At 39.9% G+C, this 24,864-nt stretch overlaps 1 protein-coding gene across 4 annotated transcripts in view; it reads left to right on the top strand.

The window, feature by feature from the left end:
- The first annotated feature begins 200 nt into the window (after positions 1–200).
- gabrg2 (gamma-aminobutyric acid type A receptor subunit gamma2) overlaps positions 201–24,864 on the top strand; it is a 60,610-nt gene continuing 35,946 nt past the window's right edge. For all 4 annotated transcript variants that reach the window (XM_049591745.1, XM_049591744.1, XM_049591743.1 and 1 more), the window contains exons 1-5: positions 201–752; positions 11,420–11,559; positions 18,323–18,390; positions 21,422–21,642; positions 24,088–24,170. In XM_049591745.1, coding sequence (XP_049447702.1) covers positions 637–752; positions 11,420–11,559; positions 18,323–18,390; positions 21,422–21,642; positions 24,088–24,170 — 628 coding nt within the window. In that variant the 5' untranslated portion in view covers positions 201–636. The remainder of the gene's footprint in view (positions 753–11,419; positions 11,560–18,322; positions 18,391–21,421; positions 21,643–24,087; positions 24,171–24,864) is intronic.

The raw sequence follows: 24,864 nt of genomic DNA, 5'->3' as shown, positions 1-24,864 counted from the left end.
TATTATTTTCACATATTAACAAATATATTAACAGCCATCACGTGGTGTGCACCAACAGAGTGTCAGCAACAAAAAAAAAATTAAAGTAAAAATAAAACCACCATTTTTGTTGTAGCACCAAGCTAACGCTCCCCTCACCCCCCCCCCCCCTTACTCAGTTGCAGCCCTGCTTCCGCTTGGTGAAACCACGCATGTGTTGATCCGTGCTGCAGCAACGTGCATCAGTTCCTCTCTGACCCCAGTGTTAATCTGCATTCAGACTGAGGCTCCACTGAGTGTGTGTGTGTGAGTGTGTGTTTTTTTTTCTTTTTTCAGCTGCTCGATATTAAGAGTAGCATATTACAGGGGGGGAAGCTTCGCCGTCAGCCGGAGTTTTTGCAGGGCCCCTGTTTAGGGCTGACGATTGGGCAACTGACACGCACAGAACAGAAAAAAAAAAAAAAAAAAAAACAAGCGACGCGAAATCATCAAGCTTTCCACTCGCATCGATTTTGTTTTGGCTGATTTCACACCACCGCACGTCCGCCTCGGGTCTAGATTTGCAGACCCGCTCCCGCTAACGTGCGTAATGTATCGTAGAGAGGAAACACAGTAAATAAGACGGACACGTCCATCTGCAATAAAGAGGAAACGAAGATGGTGATGATGGCTCCACCAAATTTAGCCTCCAAATGCTCGACAGCAATGGCGAAGGCTTCCCTCCCCCTGAAGCTGTTTCTCTGGGTGTTTATCGTCGTCAATCTTCCTTCAAGGTAAGATATTACCGCCTCATATTTCCCATCCAAACCATTATTACATGTCGGCTTTACTGGGGAGCGTGTTTTTTAATTTATACAGCGGTGCCTCCCATGTAAAGCCCACACAAGCCTGCTTTTAGAGGGACCCTGAGCTATTATGTAGCTGAAGGAATCTAGATTTAGTAGAAAACCAATGCATGTAGCGGATAAATCACACCTTAAACTGCGCCTCGACATGGGAGTGTGATAATATTTTTTTTACATAGCCACGGCGACACATGCATCGCATCACAGGGAGATTTCGGGCTTCACTGTTTATTTTTCCACAGAAAACAAAAGCGACAAACAGCCACATACTGCCTTAAATATCCGGCTGTAGAAACCATTTAATTTAACACCGGCTATTTCTACAGAGAGCAGCATCTCACACAATCTGCCCAGCGTTAGAAATAGCATAGTGGCAGGCTAATTTGCTTGAAGCTAAGGCTACATATAGTCTGTGCTAAAGCTGTCTTTAAGGATCAAGTCTATTCTAAGAGCCAAAGCCTCATTATTGAAGGCAGGTGTCGGATGTGGATGAGCTGGAATAGCTTTATGCTTTATTATAAAGGCAATTTAGGACTAGATGAGGGTATTCCCATGTATTCCAAATAAAAAAAATACATTTCAAAATGGCAGACAATCACACAGAGAGTGTAAAGGCACAATAAGGACAAAGATAACACATATGGACTCATCCTGGTCTTGCACACACAGGCAAAAGGCATTTCAGCTTGAACTGAGGTGCAGATTCGAGTTTGTTGAGAGAAGCTGTTTGGTTGCCCCCCTCCCTGTCAAGACATTATTCTCGTGCACTAAGATGAGAGAAGTCAAGAGGAAGGATGGTTAGGCTCCTCGCGTCGCTTTCGTCTTGTGCTGCTGGAGGGTGAAAAATGGAGGCAGATAAATCAGACGACGTTCAATCACTGTCATGGTGATCGCAACCTCAGGGCTCCCTGCCCAGCCTTCGTTGTCAGGCCTGTGTATTTTCTAATTGTATGCACAAGTAGTGCTCGCAATATGCTTGAGTAAACACTGCACCTTGTCCCATTGAATTGCATCCAGAATTGAGATGTACGGGCAGGTTATGGATTTTAAGTTGTGCATGAGTGGTTGAAACATAATGAAATCGAGATGTGAAGTGCTTTTTGGATAATCATAACAAGGCCGAATGTGAGCTCGGTGTGTAAACACTTCTGCAAAGGTAATATTTGGGGCTCAAACCTGTGACAGCAACATATGTTATCTTTTTAAATACATTATACACAAGTCCTGTGCATTGTATTAAAATTAAAAGACAGCTTTTGCCCGGTAAGATGCATTGGGAGTCATTGTGATTCATGTATGAGACCTCTTACATAAGACATATTTCAAGGCCTCTAGCATGCTTTCAGTAATCTATGCTACTTTGTGACTCATTGACAGTTACTATGCGTAGTGATGTCTGATTGCATCACCATACATTAACCCCAGTGCACAGTCAATTACTGACACAAAGGTATCACAGCATCCACCCTCAAGTGTAAGTACAAGACATTTTGTTACAAATGTCTTACCATGTAGCTCCATCAGTCAGTAATTAGGCTCAGGATGTAGGCCCAAGATCATGGTGTTGTGGTCAGGACAGGTGGAAGTGTTTTAGTGTCACAGTGAGGGTTGTCTATTATGTCAAATGGTGTTTACTGTTCCTTTTACTCACCTCAAGCATTTTAGGTGGGAGATGAAATTCATCATATAATCACAAATTCAGGCCCAACTACAATTAATCTTTTTAAATTGCCTGTTTTTACGTTTCTAACCACAACTGTACAAGAACATATTTTAATACTAATTTATATTTCTCCTACATGTGTTTGATGGACATGGACACTGGTACATGGGGCATTACGGTAAATTAAAGGGCTGAGACGATATGCTTTTATCTTGATTCGATACTATCACGACTTGCGTGCCAATTCGATATTTATTGCAGTTTTTAAGTATTGCAATTCTATTGCAAGTCATTATTACTATTAATCACAATTTGTTAACTTTTATTTTTTTCAAATAATGGACGATAAGAAATGTTTTTATGGTTTCATTTGTTAACAATTTTATTCCATCAAGCACTTTGTAACTTTGCTCTGTGAAAGGCGCTATATGAAATATACCTACTTAGTAAAATGCACATACTGTACACAATATAATGAATAAAAATTACATAATTTTCTGAAGTAATCTTAAACTGCTAGCTCGCTAGCTTGCCTGCACATCAAGCTAGTGCAGTCTTTCCCATACATTGAGTTATTTGTGGTGGCTGACGCATCATCAGCATTGACTGCCATATAATTATTTTGTATGTCTTTGTTTTTTACTAATTAAATGGGTTGAATTATATTTAATCGGGGAGCTGCATGCTGAGTATTGATTGACAGCTGCTTGATATCTTGTGTTGATCAGACCACAAATGAAACAAGAAGTAGCAAGCTAGTGCAGTCTTTCCCATACAATGATTTATTTGTGGTGGCCACGTTATCAACATTGACAGCCATATGTTTATTTTCTATGTCTTTTTCTTTTTACTATTTTAATGGGTTAAATCATATTTAATCGTAGAGCTGCGTGCTGCGTATTGATTTGCCCAGCCCCTCCTTGCCCCTTTCGTTCTTTCTCTGTTCATCAGACCACAAATGAAACAAGAATTAGCAAGCTAGTGCAGTTTTTCCTAGACAATGATTTATTTGTGGTGGCTGCCACATTATCAACATTTTTTTTCAGTATTTAAATGGGAACTATTCAAAGGGAGGAGAGCAAGCAGTTGCTCTGAAGATGGACCTGCAGTTGCCGTTGTAGCAGCTCCTCAGTACCAGAGACTGTAGCAGGCTAGGTCTTACCTGTGTAACAGCAGTAACAGAAAGTTTTCTGATCTAGCAGGTAGTTTATTCTGACTGAATCTGAACTGCTACTGAAGGTCTTCCATTTTCTGCTTTCTTGCTATGGCTTTGTTTTTTTATACTGATGTGATTTAATGTGATACTTAAGGGTGCTGTATATAACTCTTATTTCCAGGTCATCAAATACCGACCCACCTACCCAAAGTGTTGATATTTGATGACTTGGCAAATGAGATGTAACAATCAACTATCTTTCTCCAGAGTTACAACTCCTAGTAAATCACATTTCAGGATTATCATTGAGTTTAAGTTACCATTACTGAAAATATTTGCATTAGATTATATTACATTATCAAGACATTTTCCTCTGCCAAAGAAAAATGCATTTCTTATCATCTTTCGTAAGTCTATGGAAAATAAAAACTAGTGTCTAGTAGATCCAGCAGGATAATACTGGCTGTCTACTCTCCATAGAAAGTAGTGAAAACATCTTGGCATTGCATATTTTCTCGAAATCTTTCAAGGTTTTAACAGCATCACACCTTAGATGTAAAAATTATGCGCTGTGAATTTAACTCTATCCCTCATCAACTAAATATTTAATGTTGAACATGCATAGCTCGTGCCACGTATCAATGCCAACAACGCAGGTTTCCAGTAAGTTTCCAAAGCAATATGGTGCTCCATGTAGTTTAGACGTAAGGGGAACATCCCACAGCAACCTAACAAAAACGCCGTTTTGCTAAACAAGTAACAAACAAGTAGCAGATACCTTGCCAACAACATATACACCCACACAGCTATCAGCAGTTGGCATAATTGCATATAAAAGGAATTATGATAAAGTGAGTTAAATTAAATCTATCATCAGTTGCTTCAAATGAGACCTCTGGACCTGTAATGTTAATTCTGGATAAAATTAGCTTACTAGCAAGAATATACTGTGGATCTAATACATGAAATGAAGATGGTATAAAAAATAATCACAGCTTTAGTAGATTTGTAGTATTTTTTTGAGCTGTCATTAGTGTGGATAATGTAGGACAAACTTCAAAAAAGGACAAAATTAATGCCGATTTTATAATTTCAACCCGCAATCCAGCCTGGCACTTTCTGTATCCCAGTTACACTTGTTATTAATAAGTGCAGTTCCTTTAAAAGTACATCTGCTGAAATGGGAAACTTAAAATGCACTGGACTCAGTCACATATTCATACAATATCTGCCTTCTGTCACTCGGAAATGGTCTGGATGTATAACTGTGACAAACTGTCAATCTGTCATGTATCCCATAATGACTATCATATGTATTTATGTTTCTGAATCCCTAAAATATGGTTGATATCAAGCAGCTGTCAATTTTCTTTTCCCTTTGCTGATTAAGACAGTGTGACAGGACAGTAGAAGACGACAGTCAGAGTCCATAGCTGCCTCTTGCTTACAGTTCAGAGAGTCTTTCATAATCATCACCCATGAGGTATTAAGGTCAGAGCGATTTTAGATTTCCGAGATAGGGTTGCGTGAATTAACGGCAGTTAATTTACTCAGCACATTAAGTATCACAATAAACCCGAAGCAGGGTCACGGCTTATTTCTGGGCTGAGAGTGTGTCCCATCTACAGTGTTTCCACTATGGCTGTCCCTGCTGCTTCAGCCCTGATAGTTCTGTCTTTATTCTAAGAGATACTGTGGATAAATTTAGATCTACTACCCTAAGTCCAAAAGGGTTTGTGCAGTTCTATTTTAAGGACACAGGTGCATGGCAGGTGAATGAAGATACTAGAGTAGAGAGAGGATACTTAGTACTAGTCCACTGATGTTTTCTTCCCCTCCATGTGTGGCTTGCTTTTACATGCATGGAAGAGTTTATTACCAAACACCCAATGTTGCATGAGACTCCAAAAAGTTAAAAGCACTGTGATTCAAATGCAATTGGAAAGCTCACCACACACAGAATTGGACCCTGCCATCACTCCCTTAATATTTGACGAACTCTTTAATCCCCAGACGTTAGACAGCATCTTAATTACTGATTAATATTTTAGCTTGCTGCTGCTAAGGGTTTGTTTATATCATCTTTAAGTCAAACCACACATTGATATAGTCCAAGAGATTTCTGATTGGCCCCTTAACTTGATACACAACATTGGCAACACTGCACATTGGCCATGCCTTGTCAACACGGCATGCCAGTATCAGCTAATCTATGTGAGCTGGTTTAGATTGGACTGAGTGCAGCCTGTAAATACACTTGCTCACGACCAGAGGTCAGTTAAGAAGAGCAGGCTAACATCAGCCAAGTGATTGGTCGTTAACAGTCCGGTATCCAAGTGCCATAACTGCAGATGTTCATTTCAGCAAATCGACAGCCTGACTGATGATGCAGAAGCACAATTTCCATCTGCTTTAAACAACTACAGTTTGTTAATTAGTGTTATTTTGTTTTATGAACAGTAGAGCTTGTGGGAGGAGGGTTGTAGCAGCAACTTGATGTGCAAGAGTGGTTTGTTGTGTTGTTGCCATAGGTGCAAGACCAATTTCATGTTGGCTGATAATATACACGAGGGTTCATTGGATTTGGTTCCTTTATTAGCTGCAATTTAAACCACGCACAGATGATAGCTCAAGGGAACTTGATGTGGATGCTAATGGCAGGCACATAGCTGTTTCAATAGCTGGTGTTGCTATCATTACCCTACTTAGACCTTCTTATGAATAAGTAAAACTGCAGAGGATGGGGCAGTTCTCTGCAGCTTTACATGAAACCTGAGATGAGATTTTAATTGAGATCTGTTTAATAGTAGGGACGGGCTCTGACTGCTGCATATGGAACAGATGAGAGTGTTCCTTGATGATGGTGCTAAATGTGAAGGGGTAGAATATATGAAACTATCAGATTGTCCTCAATGAGAGTAGCTGTGAACACAACACTTAACTCCAGTACGCTCTATCATTACATACACAGCCATGGACATACATATGCATGAAAAACAAAAGCGAATATGCCCACAAACACATAATAGCACACACATTCGACACTAATACACACACACACACTGGCGCAGACCTCTCTGTGGATCTTCAGGTACCGAATTAGTAGGCAAAACCTCAGATCTGCCTGCAGTGGAGAACACATGGCTCTTCCTTTGATCTGCTTGTCTTTGGAGCATTTCCATATACACAGAGATACTCTGCAAGATGAATATAGATGATGAAACTGCAGCAACCTACAAAACAGCAGAGAAGTTTCAAGTTCTTACAGCCTTATCTGCCCTGCTTATCTCTCTCTCTCTCTCTGTACATCTGTCCATCTATCCTGTCTGTGCCGGACAGATACTCCCTGGATATATCTTTTATGACATGCAGTAAGGCATATCTAAAATGGTCCACCTGAGTAAAATTAAGATTTAATGTTTTAGGCACTAGTGTTGTAGAGGAGATGGATGGCACTTAATGCAGTCTGAGGCAGAGTGCTGGTCAAAACATTATTCCTCGCACCCAACATGAGAAAGCTATCAGGGTTTCTATCTATGTGCTTTACCATGGAAACAGTCTCACCTTTTCTGATTCTTTATTATTTCATTCAGAAGTCTCTTTTCTTCTCTTAAAGCTTTGCTGAAAGCTCCCAACTGTTTCACTGTTGCCCTTTTGTGCTGTTGGCCAGATCTCCAAACCCTTCTTTCTTGGAATCACTCTCTTTTATCTCATCAGTCACTTTTGTTTCTTTCTTGCTTGTGATGCGTTGCACGCCTGAAAGAATCTGTGTTATTTATGCAAGTTTTCTGTCATCTGAGGCACAATTTCCATGTAATTAGGGGAGAAGGCCTCGCTTTAATACATATGCATTGAGGAAAGATGGCACAGATAGCAGGAGATATGAAACAAGAGGCTGATTGCACATTCTAATGTATATCACCTCGATGCTTGGTTTCCATGGAAAATTACCTCCCTCCAAAGACATGCATGCACATTTACATTGGTATATAAGAGAAAAGATATTTTAATTATCATGTAATCTATCGAAAACTGTTTGGTTAAAAACAAGACAACAAACTAAAACACAGGACTGGGAGATGTGGCTTTGTCATAAACAAAAAGCTGACATTCCCCGAGCTGCTGCGGTACAAAGATATGGATTGCACTCTTGATAAGTCAAGGCAAGGCAAATTGAACTGCCTTGTTCTTGAACGGTGCTCTATAAATCAAAGCGCTTTACTTAACATATAAAAAAAGTCAGGATGTATAAAAAAGAAATATTACTGTAAAGGACACATATAAAAAGAGTACAATAAAATAACAGATTAAAGAGCATAACACAAATCACACTGCAGTAACAGTGGAGGGCAAGACATGAATGAATAGTCCCACTGTTAATTTAATAAAATATGTAGATATGGCAAACAAACGTTTAAAGTATTGATTCAGAGAACTGAGAATTGGAGCAGACCTGAAATTTTAACATATAATTCAAAGAGGCACTGCTCCTCCATGTTTAGTCAAGATAAACGTTTTTTTCTTTTTAAAAAGACGTGTTTTGTTTGGCACCACTTTTATCACCCTGTTGCTTTTTGAAATTTTTTGGCAGTAGTATGACTCCACTGTTGTACTTTACAAACATTTCTTGGAGGTAATGTCAAGATTAAAACTTTATCAGATGCCTAAATCAGTTTCTCAGCTGAATTTTGGAAGATTGCTACTTCATCACGTAACATTATCTTGTGACTTGTTTTCAATTTTTATTTTTTAGGTTGGTAATCTTACAAAAATCACCTCACCAAACTGCCCTTTTTGGAATCTTTGACACACATAACACATCTGGAAAGCAACCCCAGACACTGATTACGTAATGGACTGCTGCCTTAGTAAATCACAGAGTAATTACACACAGATAATGCTCGCACAAATTGAATGAAAAGATGCAGCGCAAATTTGCCCCATGCACGTACATAAATCTGGCCGACAGTCTCTTTCACTTACATTCACATGTCACGTCCATGAACGTCTGTCTGCTCTTCTCTTTTTGTCACACACACACACACACACACACACACACAGAGAGTACACATCACCCCTGCCCTCTGGCAGTACACACCTCCCCTCTTACTGCAGACAGCATCAAGTCTCCTGACATTTATTCGTCCTAATGCACTGTCATACCTCCATCTTCTATTTGAGGTCTCAAACCTGAAAAAAATGATCTATTGTAACAGAGAATAAACCTTTATTCCAGACATATAATTTACCAAGATCACACTTGTCTGTGGGAGAGCAGGAAAAACATTTACGGCCCCGCTGCGGTGGTATTTGTGGTCGGGGGCTCTTGAGACATCATTATCCTTTCAGTTTGAGACGTCTGTGGTGAGGAAGTAAACTCAGGAAAATTGGCTTGTCTTCTCCGGCTCTCGCAGAAGCTTGGGGGCCCTAAAAACCCTATTTACGATCCGACAAACAATTCCGCCGTCAAGTTCCTCAACTTTGCCATCTCACAATTTATTCACGGAGTTGGAAATTGAAGGAGCGCTTTAGCTGTTATTGAAGGTGATTGTGAAGGTTGTCATTTAAATTCCAGGCTTTACATTAAGAGCGTTTGCCATTGTTACTTTTGTCTACATTTGTGCAGTGAAGGCCATTTTGAAAAGCAGGGGAAAGACTGAAGTTTGATCTTGAGTTTTTCTCTCTATAAATGGTACTTTTTGCAGTGGTAAAATCCAGCACTTTAAGTTAATGTATTAATGTATCTCATGCGTCTCTACACCGGTCCTTTGCCATGCAGCTTTTTTAGGGAAAGCCAACAAATGTCAAACGTCTCACTTTGGAAGAGTGGCCATTATTGACTGTGTTTCAGTCTTAACAGAGGAAGAAATTCATGATGAATCTGTCCAGTTGGGCCTTTAATGTTACATCCAATTTACTTGACATTAATGCTAACATCAGCTGATTAAACTGCGGTGGGTTTGCATGACTGATGCTAACGAAATTGCTGACTATCTTCCCACATTACTTAATTTAACATTAATACATCTCGATGGGGAGAAAGTCTGTACCGGAAGAGAGTTATGTGTCTCAGAGATGACAGTGGCTCTCTGCTCGATTGGTGGTGCACACTAATTTGCATTGATGTCGGTTCCATTGAAAATAAACCAAAAAGTGTTAAACTCAGATAATGAGTTATCTGCTTCTAAATCATCTGACGGTACGTCTCCTCGGTGACAACATAATTCCCGTCAGCCATAAGCTCTCCATATATCTATTTTATATCCTCTTAGATGAGCATATATGCATGAGCCTTGTGCCATTTGCAGGCAATGATTGCTTTGTGCTTTTGTCATATTTGCATCTCTTCCAACTGTTCTATGGCACGAACAAGACTGAGAACTGTAGGATTATTAAATGGAAATGCCATCGACACGCAGGGAATGCAAATATCTAAAGCAAATACATTCAGCCTTTTCTTCTCATTTTCACATCAAACATCAGATAGCACACAGTTTGTTTTTCATCTGTGTTAAGTGATGCAGTCTAAAGTAGAGCTTCAGAGATTAGTCAATTAATCGATAAGTCAATCAAAAAAACAATGCCAATTATTGCTGATAGTTTTCAAATGTGAGTATTTCCCTTGTCATTTATGATTGTAAATGAAGAGTCTTCAGGTTTTGGACAGTTGGTTGGACAAATACGCAATTTGACGATGTCGCTTTGGCTCTTTCTTCATAATTTGGTGGTTTGGACATCATTGACCATTCACAGACAACAGCACTGGTATATTTTTATCTATAAAGGAATACTGGGCAAACGTCCGGCCTACCTCTGCACCCTTGTGTGTGTCAGCTCCTGTAGTTACCAGCTACACTCCTCCAGGCGGTTGCTTTTTAATGTACTGTGGGTTTTAACAGATCTGGGGGAAACTGCATTGTCCGACTCTACAGTATGGACATGGAACAATCTTCAGAAAGATCTAAAATTAGAAACACTTATTTCCATCGATGAATTAAAGGGCATCATAAAGAATGTGGTGACAGAGACATGTGCTTGTTTTTGTTGAGAGGCCACTATGCTTGAAAAGTTGTTGTTTTATTGTGGATTTTTGTATTATAGGTTGTATTTGTTGCATTTTAAATGCGCTTTGATTGGCTGCTACCTTGGCCAGGTCTCTCTTGTAAAAGATACGTTCAATCTCAATGGGACTTCCTGGTTAAATAAAAAAAATTAAATGATGGCATTCCTCTAAGAATTCAGACATCTCACCAAGGATAAACCTACATATTATAGACCGGTATATAATGAAGATAACATGATTTTAACAGGCAGTAGACCAAAACAACATGAATATTTGAGTAATGACAACCTTACAGTATGAAAAACTTGAGAAAATGTATGTTCTAGAACATGAATGTGTACCATATTTGATTCAAACGATACATAATCACATTATATCACTATTTTCTGCATCTCCTATTAGTGTCTTTCAGTGATGCAGCTCATTTATTTTACCTGAAATCAAAGAAAGAAAAAAGAAAGGGAAGATTAATCACATATATTTCGGTGTGTCTGTAGTAGCAATGACGTGGTGATGAAAAGCCCTGAAAATGGTCCCAAGTTCATCTCCTGACCTTGATCGAGAAATTCAAAAGACGTTTCTTTCTGGCTGTGTCTCTCATCTCCAAACATGTCTTTATAAAGCAAGCAGAGCACACAAGGAAAAACACTGCTTGCTCTCCTTAAAAAAAAAATATTGATTGCATGCATTTATTTTCTCTCTCCTCCCCGCAGCTCCTTCCAGACTGATGACGATGATGAGGTGTCTAACAAGACGTGGGTGCTGACTCCCAAAGTGTACGAGAGTGACGTCACGCACATCCTAAACAGCCTACTAGACGGATATGACAACAAACTCAGACCTGACATCGGAGGTGGGTGCTGATTTTCCACAGATGATCCGTTTAGTCGTAGAATCACAAAGACATACACCCACATTTGTGCAATCAACTGCATATATGCACTCATTGACTGACATACATGCTTATATCCAAGCAGTTTGCGTATCAACTGTAGAAAATAGGGGATGTAGCATGTGTGATGTCACCCACTGATTTCTAGAAGGAGCCTGGAGCCTGCCATATTTTCACTTGCTGAAGGCAGATAATCTGTGCTTGTGCAACGGTGTAAAGCCTGAAACACTTGTTAATGAAAGCGAATCAGCCCCAAAATACACCCCTCTTTAATCTTTAATATGATTCTCAAAATTGTCACTAAGAAATACATTAAAGGGAATATTTCTCCTTTTTTTTGGTAGAATCAAGCAGCAATTAGACGAATTGCATCTTAAGGCACTTAAGCAAACTGCGGGGATACTACTAAAAACACATCTAGTGACACTTCATGTGCACATACTTAGCAGATTTTTTTTTCTTAAATAAAAACACAAGGTCTTACGGAGCTGAGGAAACAGCCTTGTGGTCAGACATGTTCCTCAACAGGCAGAAGACGATGTGAGAGTGAACGAAAATCACCATTGCTGGTGTAATTGGCTTCTCACACAACAACAGTGTGTGGGTCAGGAATCTGTTGACTTTTTGTCTTTATAAAAACAAAGACTTGCAATTTGACTTCAACACCAGAGACACATTACTTCACTTGGACTCTGGCCTGATGGATTGGAATCAATTGATATCCTCCCAAAGCCCAAAGCCTAAAATCATGTTATACAAAGTAGTTTTTTTCTTCCTGACAACAGTCATATATTTTTAATTAATATGGCAGCTGCAGCCGGTCACATGGCACAAACACAAGGGGAAGGTCCATTTTGCAGTCTTTGCTTATTTACCAGGAGCTTACCATTGAGTTTTGCAGGCATCAAATTCGGAGGACCCGTGACCTGCTGAAGATTCAAAACACAAAGTTTAAGACTTGGACTTAACTCTGCCTCCATAGCTAAGACTTGTGACCTACTTGAGACTTTCCTCACCTCTGGTCGGAGCTAGTAATAATGTTAGTCTTGCCACCTGATACATATTTGAATATCTCTCCTGCAAATTGTGAAATGATAAGAAATAATGACTTTTTAATGGCATGAAATGAAAATGGTAGGCCAGCTGCAGCTGGATGGCCTATGCATATTCACTGGCTGTAGAAATTGAACACAGAGGATTTAATATGCGCTGCATACAGTTCATTATTACTCCATGCTGGGTAGTACAAGGTGTCCTTGTGTGTTTGCCTTTGTCTATTCTATGTGTGTGTTTGTGCAGTGTGTTGACAGGCTGCTGGGCTGATTATAAAGTGTGCATACTTGTGTTTATCTACATGCATATGTTATGGTCAAGATAGCGGTCCATCATGGTCCTGCAAGCTCCGTCTTGTTGATGTGAGAAATAGACGAGTAGCTTACACCCTTCCATTTGACAGACAGCTGGGTAGGGCTCCCTTGTCTGCACAAGTGCACATATATCCTAAAGCCTGTCACGTCCATCTGCAAGAGCAGAATAGGGAGATATTCAGTACCCTTGAATACTTGATTCATGGGTCAGTATTCCTGGGAAAACTGGTTTAAGTCAGAATCTGTCACAGACCCTTACAGAATAATAAAGATATACCACTCTATATGCTAGCAATGAAATGCCTCTCCAACCTCTGTAAGGGCGCAGGGTAGTGCTGTGTTCAAGCAGCAAATGGCAAGAATAGTTTGGCAGAATGCCCCGGCCTTATCAGTCTATGTCACAGAGTTACAATGGAGACACTTTACATTTGTCTTGTTTGCCTAAATAAGGTGTTGTGTATTGTGCTGGTGTACACACACACAGGGAGAGGAAAACTGCAACTGAAATATGCAACCTGCACCTGTAACAGCAGCAACAAAGGGCTCCTTCCAAAGAAGAAATATTGACCCTTTTTGTATCTCTGCCAGATGAAGTAATCACAAACTGATGAGCCAGTTTCCAATTCATTTATTTATTCAGTTAGTAGAATCATGTTCTGGGCAGGTAACAGATTCATTTATCTGACTTCATATTATTTCTGGGTTTTAATTAGGTGTCCATGCTACTTGGAGCCACCAACATTTAAACTTGCCTATTTTATTATATATTTTTATTATCATTATTCCCTATTTTTTGGTATTTTTGCCCTGATTGGACAGATGAACATTGTAGGCAGACTGGACAAAGGCAGGAGAGACAGAAAGGTATAATATGCGACACTATGGTTGGAATTTGGATGTTGTGGTTACATGGCAGCTACTACGATGCTCCAAACCTGCCCAGCTTTTAATTATTACTCCTGGTTTGGAATGTGCTGCGGACTTTGCTCCCGTCTCTGTTGACCTAAGGAGGAAGTATAGTTCAACCTAATTAGCGGCTTCTTCACACCTGACACTAAGAGGTTCTTGCTATCCCTGGATGTATAAGGATGTATATGGATGTATAAAGAGAACTGGATACAGCGTTGGAGGCAAAGCCTTGCTCATTCCAAAAATGTTTGTCAGTGGCATATGGGGCCAAAAAAAAGTTCAACTTCCAGGGTATGAAATTAACTAGACCTTCTGCATCGTTGGGCCATTGCACAAGTGCACGAGAGACTTCTGTCCGTCAAGCAGCTAGCTTCCAGTTTAGCCCTCTGCTAACTTGAATGGCGATCATATGCGGCTCTTTTAGATTTGAGAACCGTTGTAAGATTGCCACTACAACCGTTATTGGAGTCAGTGGATGAAATCCCATCAGTGAAATGAGTTATTTTTAGGGAGGTGTGACTCTTGAAAAATATATCCACTGATCTACAGTGGATATACTGATCTACTTTGCAGTATAAGTCTATTTTGGGCTCCGGTGGCATCCTGTGATGGACCCTGTAACTCCATGGTTTGGCCACTATGCTAAATTGGCTTCAAAGCACGGCGCTATTCCTTGGGGCTTAGCTGCCCCCTCCATGGCCAATTATTTCAGGTGGACCAAGCTGGACATAACACTGCCAAGGATTGACCTGATGCAACTTTAAAGTATGACTAATGAATTGACTGAAATGTTGGCACAAGATGAAAGCAGCTGAGTAACACGGATACATAGAGTAAATCCGTTTTATGTCCTTTCCACATTATGTATATGTACAATGCTGCATGTAATGTGAAGCATTTCATGGAGGCCAGCATCTTTATTCTTAAGACTCTAGAAGAGGGCTTGTGCTATAAATTGAAGAGCAGCTCAGATGTGCTTTGAGGTGCAGCTTCAGCGCAGAGAGCCGCTGCATAGCTGGGCGGCAGGCTGCCACCGTCTTAACCATCATCTTCAAACACGCTATGATCTCGCTCACTCAGCGGTGGTATTCCAGCTGCTGCCAAGTTCCACAGCTACAGAGGGGTTATAATTAGCTGGCTATACTGTCATCTGATCCACCAACCAATCAACCAACCATACCAAGGCAAAAGAAAGATTCTCCTCCACTCCTCAGAGTGCTGAAAAGCTGTGGATTTAGATTCATCGCCGATTGTGCCACACTCTCCCTTTGAAGTCCATTGTGATGCTCATTTAATTTTAATGCCCCTGGAGTCTACTGTACGTATGAAAACTGAAGCAAATAGGACAGAGACACTAAGAGAGAGAGAAAAATCTGTAATTCTTAAATCACAGTGCATCCCTGGCTTTGATCAAGGTCATTGCCTGCTAGAAAATAAAAAAAGATTGTTTCATAGAATTCGCAAGTAAGGAGAGAAACGACAAGGACAGAACGTTATTAAACAGTGAGTTTAATTAACAGGTCCAAATGATTGCTAATGCATGATGCTGCATTTGGTCAGGGTCTATGAGCTAATTCTATCAGCCTTTTACCAGGACGCCTGTGGTGGGTGTGTTGGCATGTATTATGTCGTCTCAGACAGCGAGTTAGAAATCTTAGCACAACCACTTCATGTTCACTGGCATCTTGGAATAATGTTTCCTTGGCATCTGTTGCCGTATTTATGAAAGACATCCACTTTTCCAGTTGGCGGTATGAAATAAGACACATTTGTTTTTATTTATTAATATTGTATTTATACCATGCCTGTATCTTTATGTAAGATTTGACTAATAAAGCAGCCGAGGGTTACATAATCTCTGCATCACATTTTCAGTAACAGTAATTTCAATTATGTCGGCTCAGTAATGTGCACTAGTCTTCATCATGTACTGACAAAAGGAATACTTGATTGTTTAGAAAATGCTGTGAGATCTAGTGTTCATTGAGAGCATTGTGTACCTGTGTCTATGTGTGTGTGTGTGTGTGTGTGTGTGTGCATGATTTTGCTCATGTATGTTAAAGTGTATGTTGAAGGGTGGGGGTGCAATGCACATTGATGTATGCCTGTGAGTGACATGAAAAATGGATGCAAACCTGCACTCACTCCCTCCGTCTATCACTCGTACTCACTGCAGCTCCCACATCAAGTCTTAACCCGACTCTCCTCTCCTCTCCAACATAACGTCCACTCATCCATAAACACACGCATTACATAGTAAAGCGTACAGTAGTGATCCAAGCTGACATAGAGGATGTGACCGAGCATAAGCGTCCCGTTTGACACCAAGCTGTCCAATTTCCTCAGCCATACTTTGTCTGACATCTGTCTGTCCACCTCAGTAAGACACTAAGATGTGTAATGCATGGCAGTGGACAGATAAAGACATGCAGGGGCTCAAGAGAAGACAGTTTCCATGTAACTGCTGCTCTAATGTTGCAGTGTTTATTGATAGGAAGGGTAATCTTCTGTCAAATCTTTCCAAGTCAAAATATTTACGAGGCACTTTTACCCCTAAAAGTGCGTCTCTGTGGGAGCGTCAGGCATCAGCAGGTCTGTGAGAAAAGACAGTAACTGATTGGCTATCAAGAGGAGCTCAGTGGCCTGAAGCATAGAAGGGTAGAGAAAAGGATAGATGGGATGTTGCAGAGGGGACAAACGTATTGTGTTAAATGGGTCAGGATTTTGGCCGTAAATACAGACAAAGCATGTGGTTCTCTGACATTGGCTGGAAGCCTGTTTAGAAATGAAGTTGGCCCTGCAGGTTGTGGTGTAGTCTCCTTGCAGACAAAGGGACAGGGATTTCTCTCTCATCAGCAGTTTCTGATGCATCTCACGACAGATAACATTCTGATAATGTTAAAGAGTAGAATAAAAATACAGTCAGAATATTTTAGTAAAATACTGTATATGCTTGAGTGAATTGAATGTCAGTGGCCTAGAATTTAGCTAAAATGAATCAATCTCCGGGGCTGAAAATTACAGCCAATGTGGAAGTGCCGAGAAGTGCACTTCCTCTAATGGCCACTAGAGGCTGGCTCCAAAAGTGAGGCAATTATCATCGACCTACATTATGAAAATGTCCAAATTTACAGCAGAAATAAACATGTTTACAGCCTAACACAAATACAATTTTGGTCTCTATAGCTAATTTCCCCATTCATGACAACTTTAAACCCGTTTACATTTTATTAAGGCTAAAAGTTATGCGTAACTAAGGGCTTGTCTAAGGTTGTCTGCGAGGCCTCACCATGTATACTCAGTCTACCCTCTTGTTCAAGTATGGTCACCTCTGGCTACAAAAATCTAAGACTGCGAAGGGCAGAATGTCCGAGATTCAAAACAGGACTTCACAAGCCAATGGGTAGCATCACAGTGTTAATTATTATTATATAGTCAGAGCCAGAAATTCACAATATGAGATCTACAACATATTCTTACTTAGCAACAGGCTGCAACAACCTATTGAACAATCAAACACCAAATTACAAACACCCGAGACAATTACAACGTCAGTAATTGATTAAAAAACATTATTGAAATGAGACAATCATTTTTTTTCTTTTTACATTTGTCTTCATTAGTAGTGCATTGAAATATCAACCCAGTATGTCATAAAACATTTTACTATTGGTTTTAATGTTTTTACTGAAAATATTATCTTGATATTTAGTGTATTATATTTTTGTTTTATTTTATTTTATTCTGTTTGATTTAATTTAATTTAATCTAATTAAATTTAATTGGTTTTATTTCATTTCCTTTTATTTTATTCTGTTTAATTTAATTTAATTTAAGTTAATCTAATTTAATTTAATTTAATTTAATTTGTTTTATTTCTTTTTTTCTCTATTTTATTTCTTTTGTATGAAGATTTCCTCTTGAAGGTTTTGAAGTAATTTCCAATTTGGATAGGACACTTTGATTGGTTGTTATCAGATCTTCCTCGCCCTTTCTCCATCACCTACTTTGCATTGTCTAATTTTAGCAGTGTATTGTTTTAATCAATTATTGATGGTCTTTTATTGCTTTTTTGATTTTTGCTTCAGCCTGTGGCTTGAATATAAATATGTTGTTTCATATTGTGAATTTGCATCCTCATTAAGGTCGGTGACAACAGTTCCACTGAACTTGGTGCAGACAGTGTACAAGAATCCAAAACTTTCTTTGAGATGATTTCATCATACACACCTGTCTGTCAAATGTGTATTAGATAAAACTTTAAAAGTATATTACACTGAAAGCTAGCTGAGCAGTAAGCAGCAGCTTTGTATTCACACATTGCAACAGGGAGATTATTTCCTGCTTTTTCTTCGCTGATGATAATGATGATAACCACTACAACTTCCTAAATCTTGTTGTGTAACTGCATGATAAATCATTGTTCATCTCTTGTGCTTTCTTTGCAGTGAAACCAACAGTGATCCACACAGACATGTTTGTCAACAGCATCGGTCCAGTAAATGCCATCAATATGGTGAGTGCAATATCCTGTTAATGTGTCATCGTTGTTATCAATAATCACCCTCAAACTGCATGTAGAAGTGAAGAAGAATTTTTTTTTTCTAACTATTTGTGTTCAGCCTGCCTCCATGATCCTGTGGGAGCTGAGCGTATAATGATTCAGAGAGTATAGCTCTCTGCTCCGGAGCTGGCAGGGTTTCACTGTCTTGCTCAAGCACACTTCAGCAGGGCAGATGCTTGCTGTCATGGTGGATTGGTTGGTCCACCTAATCACTATGCTGCCCCACTGCCCTTGCAGTGCAGCAACACAATGCAGGTGTCAATCAGCTACTTAACTACTGCACTGGCCTCTGCACCACAGGGGAAGAATGTGGTCCGTTTAATGCATCTGCGTTGCATTAAACGCCTCTTATTTGGATATTTTGCCAGAAATGAGAGGCTTTTAATGCAATTAACAGTTGATCAATTGTGTTGCTCAACATGCGGGGCAGATCTCAAAGCAGCATATTTGCAAATGGCTGCATGAGTTGGCAGATCCTGAGATGTTCGCACTTTGTAGTTGCCAAGAAATTGCATCAGCGACAATCTGAGGTGTCACCTGTTCAAGCTCTTTGTGGTTTGTTCAAATAAACAACTGGTTTTTGATTTTCCTTGGATCTGGTTTGAAGACAAGGTTGTTGTTTTTTAAGCTTTTGATCATGTCTGTCTGTTGTTGTGGTTAGAGTGACACATGTAAATTGCGTACTGGTTGCACTGAATTATGTTTGTGTTCAACAGCTGCAGGACTGTTTATTTTCTTTAAACATTACATCTATAAAAATGTGCAAATAAAACCTTTGTGTCTTTAATAAATCTTCCAGTAATCTAGAGAACCATGAAATGTAACCATGAAATAGTCTAGTATTTTTCTAGTATTTTTGTCATCATGTCTTCTATTGTACACTTCTAGTGTTATTTTATCATTTAACAACACTATTCCTTTGAGAAATAAGAAGCTTGTGATGTTTGTGAAGCCAAGTCTGTGTAGCATTTGTTATACTACTCTTAAAATGATGCACATCAGTTTCAGTCAATATGAGTGGGAGACCTGCTTCCAAAAATCACATCAGTGTATTCCTTTTTATAAAAATCACCACAATTGAAAGTCAGATTCAGATAAGAAGACCCTACTCCATGTTGTTTTGGTAACGTTTTCCACAATAACACATGGATATACTGTATTTGTACGCATATATATATGTATTTGAAAACTGGGGAATAGTAATAGGATATATCCAGACGCTGTCATGCTCCAGTGATGACCAAAATAGGGCAGAACAGTTCATCTGATAGCGGAGAGGGAAATGTTTGTCAGAGAGGAAGGAGGATTAGAAAATGAGAGTCTCTGGCAAATCTCGCATCAGCGTTGTTTTCTGTGTCATTGTTTTCTGTGGCAGGTTCCCGCTGAGAACCCACTTCTATGGTAATTCTGCCGAGCAGTCTGCTCTACATGGTGGTGGCGTTCCATTTCACTTAGTCTTAGCTAAAAAACACCCACTCTCAATAACGGCAGCCGCAGTGAAGTTGGAGCATTGATGAGATCAGATAGAAAATGTGACTTTGTGCTCACATTAGGGAGCCTGCGTGCGTGCGTGTGTGTGTGTGTGTGTGAGATGAGGGCATCACGCTGACATGAAACGATGACTGATTGCTGCACATTCATATGTAATCAGCGTGGTTGGGCCAGTGTGTTCGCACTGTGATATGACAAATGTGGTGTGGTAGGTAGATTTTCTGAAGAGCATCTCAACATGAACACGATTCTAAATTTTTAATTGAGCAGACATTTTTGAAATATGGTAAATTGCAGCCCATGTTAAGGGGGAGGGGGGGTGGGACAGACTAACAGAGAGGAAGAGAGGGAGAGATTTGAAGTAGAATCATTTATTGATGCTTTGTAGCCACTAGAGCTGAGCTGTTCTGTGCTGTTCTTGAATGTGTGCTTCTGTTTGAATTTAAAGTGAGATTCTGTAAAAGATCCCAGAGTATGTATAGGTTAAAGGGAAAAAAAATGTTCCTACTGATGATCCTACTCAGCAGGGCCCAGATGAAGATCCTAAGGCATTCAGTCTTTCTCTCATCATTGTATTTGAGCTGTCTGCCTGTCCTTTGTGGGGGGAAAAAGATGTTGAAAGGATGGGAATGTTGCCTGGTGAAAATGTTGTTTTTCAAATCTCGTTTAGGACTCTTTGGCATGGATTTAGGCTTTATTGTTGGGCTAAGCTTTGTCAGGAAGTTAATGCCTCTATGCCCTCTTACACACAAATCCCCAGATTTTTTTTTTCTCTCTCTCTCCTGCTGTACTTCACTTTGAACCTCAGGGCTCAACCATTCCAAATAACAAAATAAATAAGACTGATAGCTCCCTCTCACTCGCTGACTCTCCTGCCCCCCTCACATTAGACCACATCACACCTTTGCTCTCAGCTCTTCAACTCTGCACATGCCCCTTTTCATCCCTAATATGTAGCTTCCAACAGCTCTCACAGGGGCTGAATAGGAGACAGAAGGTTTTGTCAAGCTCAGGACAAAGTGCTGCCAAGGCAGCAGGTTATGAGGTTAGATAATACTCGAGCCAAACAAGGGGAATTATTAATTGCCCCGTTGAACATTTAATTTTCAGGTTGAGGGCGTCAAGATGGTCTTTTTCAACAGAAATCTTTAGTCGGGACAAAAGGACTTCTTGGCCTGAATAGAAACCATCTTGTCTGAGGAAAAAAAAAAGTGCCTGCAAAATGTGTTCCAGCGTTAAGTTTCCACTGACATAGAAAAGTTCCCCTCACAGAAGAAACAGATGAGTGCTTTTGCAGCCAACATTTGATCTCATTGCATCTCACAGTTAAAAGCCACACACTGGTGACAGCAGTGGTTGCAAACAGTACTGTTTGCGAGGTTCCCCTGACAAACAGAGACTTTCATCTCGAGTGTTACATAAAGCATGTTCAGCTTTTAAACTCAAGTTCAACATAACAATTCGGGTAAGACTGTGTTTTATCTGTCGCCAGGAATACACCATCGACATCTTCTTCGCCCAGACCTGGTACGACAGGAGGTTAAAATTCAACAGCACGATGAAGGTCCTGCGTCTCAACAGCAACATGGTCGGGAAGATCTGGATTCCAGACACTTTTTTCCGCAACTCCAAGAAGGCCGACGCCCACTGGATCACCACGCCCAATCGCATGCTCCGAATCTGGAATGATGGACGGATACTCTACACCCTCAGGTAGAATGTCAGGGATGCTTACGATGAGATATGAGTTGTTGAACTGATTTGGGTATTTGTCATTCATCTGAGACTCACAGTTTGATTGATTGTGTGACTGGACGGCTGCATCATTCTACTTACCACTATCACCACCATTTTATTACACTGAAAGCTTAAATTGTCAGCTGTCATTATCTCTGCCATCACGCATCCTGTTATAATGCTCCTATGTTTAAACTGAGAGATAAAAAGGCATCTAATTTTAGATTTAGTGGAATGATAGCAAAGATGATGGGGAGTTCAAAATATATTTACATAAGCTATTAATTCTAGTGCTCTCTGCTGAATAAAGCAGAAAGCAAAAGATAACAGTGAAAATGCATTGTAACTAGTCTCAGCTCAACAATTTGAGCATTTAAAGCTGGACTAACAATAACTATGCAGCATTTTCTGTTTTTGTTTGGATGATTATCAATTTGTTGCCAGCCCAGTTTCCACCAAACACTTTCGGTATTGTACCTTTGGAACCAAAAGTAACCCTTCAGACATGGTATCGAGACCATAGGTCTGTTGAGCATTTCCACTGAAAACAGTACTCTTAAATGTGGGCAAGGTTGTTGTCACCCACTGTTCCATCCAGCACTCGCTGTATTTCTTCATAGATCGGATGTCTATACCTTGTTTGCTGTCCACACAATGAGGTTGCACGCCAACATTTTCAGAGCAAAACAGAACAGTGAGAGTCTCTCGATGGGATACTAAAAAACAGGGGGTTTGTGAATGTAGTCCTAAGTTACTAAAAGTCTGTGGCATCAAAGACTGACAAAAAAACAACTGAATGGTCAAAGTCGTCATATTGACATTTAAGGTGCGCTGATGGATTCAAGTCGTCAACTCAATGCATTGAGTAACATTGCAAGTAAACGTTGTACCTTTAAAAGTCGTCGGCAGTCGGCCCAGTGAATTGAGTATTTTTTCTCAGACTCCAGCTGCTGCAAGAGACAGCAAGATATCCTTTATTTTTATAGTTGCAGTTTACTAATATAAAACTTGCCACAGTATGAACAGTGGTTTCAAAATCAACCACTACTCAGCCCTGAGCACAGTGACCGTCAGCTATTGACCAGTCAACAGACTGCAGTGTTCACAGCTCCACCTTTTAGTACCAGATCTGTGTGCTAGGTACCCCAACAGAGGGGGGACCAAAAATGGGGACAGTGCGGAACAGTTCCATTGGTACCATCCACAACTTTCCACAGTGAGAACGGAAAAAAATACATACTGAACTGAACTGTACCGTAATGCTCAGTGGAAACAGGGTTTTAGGGGCTCCCTGCTCTTCCTGGCGTCCACCACAAGCAACACATGTACTTCACTAAAGTATTCCGAAGTACCCAACAACTTACGGCTTCTCGACATAAATGATTCACGGTACTGATTATCCTGAACAGGCTCAGGGCAATTGTAAATTCCAGCATTTTAAATTTGACATTAATCTGCATGCAGGAAACCTGTCCTACTGAATCAGGCAGGATGTTGTTAGTGACAAGGAAACGCTGGAACTGCATCACCATAAACTGATGTTTGTAGGCACTTTTGTGTGTAGCATTTGGCTTCTTCAATTTTTTATTGTTTTTTTTTTTATTAGTTTGAGTTTCTGAAATCTTTGGGAATATTTTTTGAATATTATAAATGTTATGCAACTTATAAATATTGCTTGATGATCCAATGGCCCATTCTTGCCTGAAGAGCGACTGATTGGAAGCAGTATAGTATAGCAGTCAAGAAGTCACTGCTGTCTGATGGGTTGGTGTAAAATCCCTGGAACTAACAAGGAACATGTTAAAGGTGTAAAAGAGGAGGATAGATTGAAGGGGAAAATTAATTGTGCTTATTATAATATTTTACATGCCATCATAAATACAGCAGACGTTCACACTAACACCACAATATATCATCAGTGATAATAAGAGAGAAAGTGAACTATTCTGGACTCAATCAAGCTGTGATGGATGTTCTGCTATGCAGAACACTACCCCTCCACTTCATTAATTTGTTAAGGAACTCAGAATTTAACCAGTGGTTAATTAGGATGACCGCTGTGATTGGGAGGACAATGATACATGACAATAGCGGGTGCATGGATGGGTAAAGTCATTTAAGGTCATTCTCTCATTAAGTGGAAGTTTAATGACTTTGCCTTCAAACTCCCTCAAGTGTGAAAAAGGAAGAGACGGGTGTGTTGCTGTGAAAAACATCAATTTAGTTTAGTGAAATTCTAATTAATAATTCCTTGTGTTAATGCTGATAAGGTTACAGGGTTTAATTCAGACCTTTCAACACCCTCTTAAACGTAAACTGTTGTTTTGTGGTGGACTGGTGTGTCATTTAAAATGTATATTCACGCATATACACTCTTCTATAGTGACTGAGTCAGTGGATCCAAATATTGTGTCTCTGCAGGTTGACCATCGACGCCGAGTGCCAGCTTAAACTGAACAACTTCCCAATGGATGAGCACTCGTGTCCCCTGGAGTTTTCAAGCTGTAAGTTTGGCCATATGCTGATCCCCTACTGTTTTACCTCTTCCTCTCTTTCATCTCAAACACACACACGCTGTGGCCATGAACGAACAACATATGAGCCTAACAAAGACATCATTCGAGGTGTAATTATGCAACAGCCTAAATCAAGGAATTTAAGCTGCACTAGTTTTTTTTTTTTAGATCACTCTAATCTCCAATAAGATGAGTCATATATTGAGGTTTCACAGATGTATGCATATATTAAGGTTTGTATGCATTTACAGTATGTACAGAACATCTTGCTCTCTCTGCCAGCAAAAATGCTACCACATGCTTCAGAGAGCTCTGTGACAGATAAGGGAAAATACAACAATATGCATTTATGTGAACAAAAACATCTTTATTCAAAGTATGTACTGGCGTTTAATAATAGATGTCTCGTCTGCTAACTCGACCAGAGGTAAAGTCCTGATTGATTTTCCTGCACGTTGTCGATACTCCTCTAAAAGACATCTCAAAAAGTGACACAAGTCCAAATGAGTCAGTCCCTCCGTGTGAGGAACGGACGGGGGGTAAGTTATGCTAATGAGGCCGCTATGGATCTACAGAGAAATGCACCATGGGATATTCTCCAGAGAGAATGCTTCCCAAATAGCTCCAGAGTAACAAGAAAGAGGAAGTAGTGGGGGTAGCAGGCCTAAAAATGGAACAGAGG

The sequence above is a fragment of the Epinephelus fuscoguttatus genome, linkage group LG12, assembly GCF_011397635.1.
Source record: "Epinephelus fuscoguttatus linkage group LG12, E.fuscoguttatus.final_Chr_v1".
Classification (NCBI taxonomy): Eukaryota; Metazoa; Chordata; class Actinopteri; order Perciformes; family Serranidae; genus Epinephelus; species Epinephelus fuscoguttatus.
The sequence above is the reverse complement of the archived record's forward strand: the minus strand, read 5'-3'. Positions and strand labels throughout refer to the sequence as shown.